The sequence below is a fragment of the Culex quinquefasciatus genome, chromosome 2 (assembly GCF_015732765.1).
Source record: "Culex quinquefasciatus strain JHB chromosome 2, VPISU_Cqui_1.0_pri_paternal, whole genome shotgun sequence".
Taxonomy (NCBI): Eukaryota; Metazoa; Arthropoda; class Insecta; order Diptera; family Culicidae; genus Culex; species Culex quinquefasciatus.
This window is the reverse complement of record NC_051862.1, coordinates 100,376,703-100,386,977: the sequence shown is the minus strand read 5'-3', so window position 1 is coordinate 100,386,977 and position 10,275 is coordinate 100,376,703. Positions and strand designations below refer to the sequence as shown.

The 10,275-nt window shown below is 37.8% G+C and overlaps 1 protein-coding gene across 2 annotated transcripts; it reads left to right on the top strand.

Annotated features, from left to right (window-relative positions):
• The first annotated feature begins 3,521 nt into the window (after positions 1-3,521).
• Positions 3,522-9,569, top strand: LOC6039942. 2 transcript variants are annotated; one of them, XM_038257314.1, is made up of 4 exons: positions 3,522-3,716; positions 7,268-7,412; positions 9,112-9,248; positions 9,322-9,569. In XM_038257314.1, the coding sequence occupies exons 1-4, from the start codon at positions 3,706-3,708 to the stop codon at positions 9,512-9,514; spliced, it is 486 nt and encodes a 161-aa protein (XP_038113242.1). In that variant the 5' UTR covers positions 3,522-3,705; the 3' UTR covers positions 9,515-9,569. The 2 variants fall into 2 exon arrangements, with proteins under 2 accessions (XP_038113242.1, XP_001849437.2); XM_001849385.2 differs by lacking the exon at positions 3,522-3,716 and adding an exon at positions 6,383-6,424.
• Positions 9,570-10,275: the final 706 nt, after the last annotated feature.

Sequence of the window (10,275 nt, the reverse complement as noted above, 5' to 3'; positions counted from 1 at the left end):
TGCAAATATTGCTCGAAAATGGTCCAACAACCCCCGATTTTTAAGTTTCAAAATTGCAATTGATTAAATATTCGGTTAAATGATGATAAAATTTCCAAAATTTCCAAAAATTGCAAAAAAGTTTTTTTGTGGACAATTATCCACGGGGAGGGGGATAAGGTTGTGCTTCAAAAAAAAAGTGTTTACGAGGTTTATGGATGGTCCCTAAGTACACAGTTAAAAAATGTGTAAATTTGGCAGGTGTAATTTTGGAAGGTTAAATATTACCTCTTTTATGATGTAATTTTACCTCAATTTATACTGAAAATGCGACATTACTCCAGAATAGTGGTAAAATTACACATTTTCAGAGATAAAATTACACATTTTTTCTGACATAAAAGATGTACCCCTTTCCAGATGTAATATTACCATGATTTTTTTCCGTGTATAAGATTATTATACAGTTAATTTCATTTATACGGAATATGACAACTCCTCGGTTGCCGAGTGTCTATAGTGTCAGACAACAAATCCAAATGAATGAGTTCGAATTCCACTTAATTGTTATTTTTTATATTTTTTGTTCATACTTGAAGCTCAATTATTTCAAGGAAATCAGTCATAAATTGAACCCTGGACCTTCCACTCATGAGGCGGGAGCCGTATCCATAAAGCCGGTCTATAAATTTCGATGTATAAAAACTGCAATACAAATCATTATGAAAATAAATCGTCATATTAAGGTTTTTAAGGTTGCTATTTCAATTTTGATTTTTGAGGCAAAATTTAAAACATGAAATTATCTAAATTGTACTTTAAATATTGTTGCAAAACCTTTTTACACTAAGCCAAGCTACATTGGACGATTAAGGTGGTAGATGTTGTATTAAACTTTTGGGGCTATGACTGTCAATGATGGTTCTGAACTCAGGGTCCAGAAATAGTAAATTGAAATGAAAAAATAATTACTATAAGTACACAACAACACATATAAAACCATTTTTTGATTGAAACATTCTGAATCAAGATTTGAATGTTTTTCTAAAACAAACATGGCCGCCAAATGGCCGTGCGGGAATGATGCCTATCAGAGCCTTAATGTTTTTTTGATTTCGAAATACCTTGATAAATTTAAAACTAAGCATTCCAAATTTGCATTTGCCCTCCGGTCACGTTGAAGCCCATTCAAACGTAACATTTTTCTCTTAACTCCCGAACGCGTAAACGAGAACCTTCTTCCTAATGAACGCCATTCGCTCGATTCTCAAATTTGGTTTTCCGCCGCCGTCGTCGTTATCTTCATTTCCATTGCACTTGTTAGTGAGGACACTTTTTTTTCTCTTTCATTGTGGATAGTCCAGAACGCGCGCACCGCCGCCGTATTGCGCGCTCAATGGGTGCTCACAGAAATATGAATAATTCAATTCATTTTCATATTATAATGATGATTTTGTAATCATTCCATTTCGACGCCTGGTTTGTGTTTGTGGTGGTTGAAGAAATTCTGCCTCACTTAGCATATTATGTCACCTCGGTGAATCCTCGCCGGAGGGCTCTTCTCCATTCGCCACTGCAATTTGTGAATGGAATATTTCTCTCTTTCGAATAAAATATGCCACCAGGCTTTGCTGAAGGACAACGAACGCGCGCCTCACGACGGATATAATAACAAGACCACGTGGAACTATGATGGCGATTCCGACGGTTTGGTGGGGAGAGAGCGCCGGGATGTCTCTGATGAAGATCATCCACTCTTTGCCCATACAGACACTGCTTTTTTTGCACCATCTATTCACAATTCCAGGGGAGGTCTTGTTGTGAATGCAGATATTCATGACGACGTTTTTGTTATCGTCACTTGTGGACTCTGCGGTGTGACAGAGTATGTAGCAAAATACTGTAATTAATGTTATGGCATTTACATGCTTTTTTCCTGCTGCCTCTGGGTGCTTTTTCAGAGTGGAGATTAATTGAAAAGTGAAACAGTGCGCGAGAATTTTCATTATGGTGATCAGTTCTGTTTCCTTTGCTATTGCTTACTATTTCTAGTATTGCTAAGAAGTATTTAAACATGCACAAATTTTAAAAATACGATTATTCAAAAAAAAAATAGTACCTCAAAAGATGCATTCATGTTTCCATTTAACACCCCACAAAAAAACCTTCCTAATGAAAAAGTACAGTCTCGAGAAAAAAAAACACTGAAAAAGTGTCTGATAAGACAAAACATTGCCAAGCAGTACATTGGCACTCTCTATGTATTATATATCTGCCATGCTTGAGACAATAAAAAATCTCAAAAAGAGGGTGACTTGGCTGTTCTTAATGACAGAATGGAAGAGTCACTGTAGTGCAGCAGCTTTTGTTCTCCTTCTTCTTGTAATTTGTGGCCTGAAGCATTGGAAAAATAAACAAGATCATCAACATATCACCGGCAACATAATGCATAATTCATCAAGTCCTGATGATACTTATCTTACTCATCTCTTGCTTTCGGCTGCTGGTATTTTGCTCCACTGGAGTGGCATTTGCATAATGCCAAACCACTAGAGTGTGAATTTTGCAGTATTTTAAAACGTTTCGTTACCCTTGGGCGTTGCTTTTCTCGTTTTATTTAGAAAATTCACATGGATCATAATTGCTTATCCTTATATTTTTTAAGAGGAACTGCAATGCAACTTAAAAAAAATTCAGTCGTAGTCCACAACCAGTTCATTTTACTTTTGCTAGCAACAAATGCTTGAAACTTATTATTTTTTAATATTATAAATCTTCAAAAAAACAAAAATGCTGAAATTTGTGTGACCCAATGTCACCCCTGATGACGGTACAAAGAAAATGGTTTAAATTGCAATTGACATGGCAAAAACAAGTATTATTGTTACAAATTAATGATTTTTAAAACAGACATATATTCCAACGATCATTCTTGCCAAAACACAATAACTCTAAAATAATCTAAGCCAGGGGTGCTGGGATATTTAAAAAAAATCTAAATGTAAATATAGGTATTCGGTGCCCTCTCCCCGTGCCATGCATTCACACTTAGGAGACCCGGGAGGCGGAGTCTTGTCGCAAAAAGAACGATACACGCCTGTGTATCCGTTGACGAAACCTCAAGGTTTAAGAGGGCCGCATTATAAGGTGTTTCGTCGATTCCGTTTTTTTCCGGGATGTTTAATCTATTAAATTTCGGGGGTACTGCTTTCTGTAATGGAGTAATGTATAGTTTGATGAATAAATTAATACAAGCAAAAAAGTTGGTCAAGGGAAATCCCACTAACAAATATATCTCGTTTCAAAAAAGCGGCATTTCTCCTCTATTAATAAAACCGACGGCACTCCTCCAGTCCCTAAAATCTAAGCGAAAATAAATATTGACACGCTCGCAAAACCAGTATTCAAAAGTGTCAACACACGATGATACAATCGGGGCTGCCTGCACAGAGTACATTTTCTCCGTACTTTTTTTTATTTTACGTGAGTACCAAAACCAGACATTTGAGTTGCCGTTGCCGTATTTAGGTCTTTGCAGTACTATCGAGTACGGTTGAGCTTCTTTCATTTTCGCTTCATCTCTAGACTATACCAGCAGCAGCTTCGAAGCAGCACCCAGCGTTAAGTTGTTAGTTCGATTATCGTTGGCCGTTGACATACCTCGCTGGAGTCATTATTGTGCTGTGGGAACATTTCCTTAATAAATCCAGCAAAAGAAATTCAGATATGGGTCATAGGTAAGAACTGAATAAAGATAGTGAAACGTGAAGGTGCCAAAGGATCACGAGGAAAAATGTATCAAGTTGTGTACAGTAGATGAGAAAATGTTATTGATTCGTAAGATATACCGCTACCGACGGCTGCATGCTACAGTGAACTGAGTGAGCCGCAAGCGACGAACCTTAGTTTTTAATTGGTTCTAATGAAACAAACAAGAGTTCTTTTTGTCATCATTTTTCTTGGCTACATTACGTGAACCAAAGAATTAAAAAAAATCTTTCCAATGAGGTGAAAAATCGGAAAATCTGAATATCGATTGAAAAATGAGTGCTAATTGTGAATCATAAAACCTAGAACCCAGTCGGCCTGGGTTCGATCCCAGACGGTCCCGGTGGCATTTTTCGAGACGAGACGTCTCCCTGGGTCCTGTCTCGGTGGAGTCGCTGGTAGGCAGTTGGACTAACAATCCAATGGTCGTCAGTTTGAATCCCGGGGTGGATGGAAGCTTAGGTGTAAAAAGAGGTTTGTAATTGCCTTCGGACACCTAGTTTCGAGTAGGAATCTCGCAATCGAGAACGCCAAGGCAATGCTGTAGAGCGAATAATTTGATTTTAATTTAAAAACCTACAATACGAGGAAAGGGTGGATAAACATTTTGACAGCTGGAACTATTTTGAAAATTCCGAGACAACGGGTAACTTTTTCACAAAACTGGATGTCTTAAACAATAGCTGGCCTTCCCAGCTACCTTCTTACACTGCAGGTTTTGTTAAAACGTTACCTGTTGTCTCGAAATTTTCAAAATAGTTCTAGCTGTCAAAATGCTTATGCGCCCTTTTGTTGATCTAGAAACATACTTTTTCATAATTTCAATTCTTTGCCAAGCCCAAATTTTAAATAAATGGATCAGCCAAAAAATGTCCAGAAAAACCATGTCAAATTTTATTCAAAGAAATAAGGCCGATGCAAATATTTTTCAAAGTTTTGTCTTTCGGCTCTTACCGGGGACGAGAGAGGAGGGGAAAAAAATAAAAACATATAAAAATTTAAATAACAAACCAAAGTCTCAACATTTAAATGAAAAAAATATTTTGAAATGCATTTTATACTAGTTCACTTGTTTTGCAAGCATTAGTATTAAACAAAATGATTTGACGAAAATAATTTTTGTGTGGTACACTGCCCATGTTCGCATAAGTGTTTCATATGTAAAAACAGATAGCTGAGAAAAACGCATTTGAAGTTTGTCCCACACAAAAACCTACGTCTTAAGTTTTCACAAAAAAAATGATTCCCTCCTGATTTCTTGAACAAATCACTGGATGTTGTATGCTATTCTGAAAGAGCACACGATTTTGAACCAAACTGCATCATTAACTCAAAAGCGATGAACATGCATATGGGTCATTTATGCGATCAAGGGCAGTACAGCACCTCGATTTTTTTTAATTCAAAAGATTTTGGACTAAGCCCAAACATGCTTAAAAATTATTCTAAACGCAGAGGAATGCATTTTAAATTTGATTCAGCTGATTGCGCTTAAATTTGTAGGTTTGGAGGTTTTAGAAAAAAAATATGTTTTCTTCCCCTTGATTTTTCAGGCCGTTTTTGAAGGTGAGGGTCCTGAGTGATGATCACTTTTGCAGTTTCAACTTTCTTCAGAAATCCGCTAAGTGAAATTGCTTCAAATTTTATTTGAGTTATTCATTCATTGGAGACAGTCCTTTTCAAAAGCTGTAAGGCCGAAAATTGATCTTTAAAAGGCCGTACTGGGATGGTGAAGTCTCCCAATTATTGATGGCAATTTTATTATGGATGGTCAAATTTGACTGTCATTAAATCAAAAAGCTCCATGTAAGATTGAGCATTTTACCAAAAGTAGCATGTCAGCTGTAGTAAATAGTGTAGTGGGCCAGCACAGCCAGCAGCTGCATGACTTCTTTGACCAACAAACTCAACCGGGTTGATCATGCACGGTGAGAACACATGGAAGAAACAAGCCTTTAGTAAATACAACACTTTGGTCTTGTGCAGTGCACGAAACAGGTTAGGACAGTGGTTCTAAATCATTCCAATTTTCCAATATAGCAGATTTTGCCTTACTTTTTCTTTAATGCTAGGTAAAACCGCTTTTTAGAAGCCTTTATTGAACGTCAAATGATGACAAAAGCCAGCATAACATGCTAGATTGAAATAAATGCCTTACTTCTTAAAATTTGTGTCAAAATTCAAACTCATTGAGGAATCACAAATCCGAAAAACTATAACCCTGACTTTTCCCCCAAAGTGATCCCCAGGCAATCTCTTTGGGAACCACCGCCTAGCTTAAGCCGTGTGCAGTTTTCAAGTGGAGGTGAGAGAGCAAGCCCGCTTAGATAAGGGTGGAAATGTTTTTCTTCTTTCACTTTCGTTATGTCTCGCGACGACGCAAAACGGTAGCGCATCGGCGGTGGTGGCGCACGCTTCCCAAAGTGTGGTCAAATCGAAGTTTAAACAAAATGTTTAGTCCAAAATTAGAACTCGTGGTTGTGCTAGCTGTGAAGAGCTTGGAAACGAACTCAATTTTGTGTAGTAGGCAAAAGTGTTGAAAAGTGCCATTACTGAAAGAAAATAAACTGTGGAAGAAGCAACTGGAAAAAAAACTGCTAAAGTAAAATTTCAAATTTGAAGTTCTCAACTCAGTCTCGATGTACAATTCAATATTAGCTGGAAAAATGGGACTAAGGTATGTGTTAACAGAGCCAAATTTACATTGTTAAGCAGATACGATTCGTAAAAATTACTTTTCAAAAAATACATATTTTTTCCACAACGATGCACATTTGGTGAATTAGAATATTAACTTAGAAATGAGGAAAAACGTAAAAAGTCTCGATTTTTCTGTGGGCGGAAAAGAGTTAAGTGAACATTGAAGAGTAAAGTTTTTGGCTATCTCAAACTTATTTATTCACCGGATCACCGTAATTTCTTGTGAAACAATGGAAATGTAATAATTAAACTGAATGGTTTTTTATATATCATTTAGTATTATTTATCTCTTTTTGTTTTGTGAAACAGGTTTAGTCATTAAAACCAATTTTTCAAATGAAATCAAATGAAAAACACTAAAAATCTAATTAGCAGATACTTTATAGACACAAATTCATAAGTGCAATACAATAAAATCATTACGCAAAATCAAAAGACTGCAATAAAATAAATCATTACGCAATGCGCTAACGGTGTCACTGGAAATCGGGTTTGTTGAAAGTAATCATCTCCGCGAAAAAGACCAACTTAACCCTACCAGCCAGCGTGATGCTGGCGGACCATTGCACGCACAGAGCTAGTCAAGTTGTTACAAGCCCGCGCATTTCTTTTCCATATGTTTGAACTGCAACATGATCGCTGAACTAAGTTTAAGAAAAAAGGAGTACTGATACCGGTTTTGCCCCAGGTTGCAGACCACTAACGCGTCACTTCAGCAAAGACTTAAGCTTGTAAACAATTCTGCCTCTGCATTAGATATAAACCAATTCCCATATACCTATACTTACTTACTTTCTGCTTGTCTCTTCCTCCCTCAAAGACTTCTTATACTGGCTATTGTTGGACTTGGATCGCTGTACGTTTTGCATCTGCTTGCGCAAGACTTTATGAAACTGTCGAAACCCCTCTTCATGGCGTCTGGGAAACGTGACACATCTTTATTCAATCGAACCAGTGAACTTATAGTAAGTATAATACGTAACGGGAGGGGAGCTAGGTTGGGGATTATGTACAGTTAGGCCGTTGCAAATATTTTTTTTAGGTTTATGTCCTTAAAAAAAATATATAAAAAATATTAAACATAAACTTTGAAAAATATTTGCAACGGCCTTATTATATGCAGTTTTGTCAATTGAATTTTTGGTTATTTAAATAATCTCAGGGAATCTTTATTGTACTAGGGGAAAGCGACCTAAAGAACTTTGTAAAGAAACATTCAAATTTTTGTACAGGCTGTACAGATTCAGTCGTAAAAACTTTTGGGAAGGTGTAATAATATGTCAATATGCTGATGTCAATTGTCGCTCGATGGAAATACATACACCCAAAACTGGCAGCGCTAGTCCGAGAGAATGATGGTCTCGAGTCGAGAGAATAGTGGTACCATTCACGGACGCAGAGAACACAGCTCGAGATGGGCGATAGAACTATTCTCTCGAGGTTCATTTGCAAAAAAAGTTCATCCGTCAAACAAAAAACCAAAAGTGTCGACAACGGGAATCGAACCAGAGACCTTTGCCAAACCAATCCAATGACTTAGCTGCCTCGGCCACCACAGCTTGGTGACCAAAGAGAAGTCAGAAGTCGATGTATGACACTTGTTGGAGATTTATTGATTCAACTAACGAATGAACTCATTTGTTATGATGGTGTGAGTTGGTACCATTATTCTATCGATTTTGGCACTGAGCCCTCAATAAATTTTGAGAGAACGATTATCTCGACTCTGAATTTTGGGTGTATAAGCCTACGGAATTACCTTTTTGGCCAATCGAAGTTTTTCTCATAGTTTTACGATTTTTCTAAGACAAATTTTCAATTTTGACATATTCGGAATCCTCAAAGAGTCTGATTAAAACTTATGTTATCAATATTTATAATGAATGCACGAAACAGAAAAAGGTGAAACCTACACCCAAAATTCAGAGTCGAGATAATCGTTCTCTCAAAATTTATTGAGGGCTCAGTGCCAATATCGATAGAATAATGGTACCAACTCACACCATCATAACTAATGAGTTCATTCGTTAGTTGAATCAATAAATCTCCAACAAGTGTCATACATCGACTTCTGACTTCTCCTTGGTCACCAAGCTGTGGTGGCCGAGGCAGCTAAGTCATTGGATTGGTTTGTCAAAGGTCTCTGGTTCGATTCCCGTTGTCGACACTTTTGGTTTTTTGTTTGACGGATGAACTTTTTTTGCAAATGAACCTCGAGAGAATAGTTCTATCGCCCATCTCGAGCTGTGTTCTCTGCGTCCGTGAATGGTACCACTATTCTCTCGACTCGAGATCATCATTTCTCGGACTAGCGCTGCCAGTTTTGGGTGTACAAACTTCAAGCGATTAGAAGGAGGGATTCCCGTGGTAAGAATGAGCTCAAATTTGGAATTTAGCCTAGTGGTGAGCCAATCTTAATCTTTTGAATTCAGGGGGTAGCCCCGAGGAAGCCCATAATTGAACCACCCTAGGGCTCATATTTGGTATGAGTTCATCTCATGTATGCTGAACGCTGAATGCTGAAAGTTTCATCCATGTTGAAGTACCTCGATACGACCTCTAGAACCAAGCAAAATCTACAAAACTGCCTGTTGACAATAGTACAAAGATAAACTGGTGATACAAATTAAACTCTTTTTCTTGGTTATATCTAATTTTCATCAGAACTTTGAACAGCACATAGACTGGAACAGGATATTAAAGCACGACCCATTCAAGTGCTCACAATCCCTTATTTGCCAAATAGCAGCTGGAGCTGAAATGAAAAATTCCGCGGCAAATGCAATCTACGAATTTGTACAGTAAGTGTTCAATCATAAATTATCCATGTTAAAATAATTTAAAAAAAAAAACAACTTTTGTGACTTATTACAGGTACAGTGTAGAAAACAACAAGAACGTTCCCAGCCGGATAAAGCAATCTTTCGAGCGGGGGCTCAGTTTCAATCAATTTAACGAGATAGATTACAGCAACTGCTTTGCACACTATCCACTTTGCATATACTCGGCGAAAACTATGCTCAAACTGCTGGATCTGCACACCAAATTATTTCAACCATGGACCTAGTGTTTAAAAGTATAAATTTAAGATTAATGTATAGCACGATAAGATAGTTCTTAAGAGCGAGTCCACAAACAGGGCATACCCCTTTGTATGGGACGTCGTTTGGACCTCACCAATCTCCCTAAAATTTTCAGGGGTTGTTTGTACATATAAAACCAGCAAAAAAATGAAATCACACGCTCTACAGCATTGCCTTGGCGTTCTCGATTGCGAGATTCCTACTCGAAATTAAGTGTCCGAAGGCTTGATTTTTGAGGCAATTGCAAACCTCTTTTTACACCTCAAAATCCATTCACCCCGGGATTCGAACTGACGACCTTTGGATTGTGAGTCCAACTACCTACCAGCGATTCCACCGAGGCAGGACCCAGGGAGACGACTTCTACACCTGGACTGAGCTATCGACCTAACCGTTTAGATTAGACCGTTGCCAACATTTACTTCCCCATCCGACGGAAGGCGTGGCCAGACAAATCTCGTCTCGAAAAATGCCACCGGGACCGTCTGGGATCGAACCCACACAGTAAAAAATTTCTGTGTAAAATCGCATGCAAAAGCATGCACATCACCTTTGTGAGCAAAAGCATGTAATATTATATGAGAAAACGTGTACACAAAAAGCATGTACAAAAGAAAAATAAATAAATTTTGCACACCCCAAAAATAACATCAATCTGGTGAGAGTCATATCCAAATTACAAAGTCCGCGCCCCAACCATCTCGGCTATCTCGCCGCTATTAATTAAGCTTGATCAACACCGATG

Excerpts from the sequence above, each read along its gene's own strand:
- LOC6039942 (XM_001849385.2), top strand. The coding sequence starts at position 6,387 with ATGTACAATTCAATATTAGCTGGAAAAATGGGACTAAG. Across the intron at positions 7,413-9,111 it reads ATCGAACCAGTGAACTTATA|AACTTTGAACAGCACATAGA; the intron begins GTAAGTATAATA and ends AATTTTCATCAG. Across the intron at positions 9,249-9,321 it reads GCAATCTACGAATTTGTACA|GTACAGTGTAGAAAACAACA; the intron begins GTAAGTGTTCAA and ends GACTTATTACAG.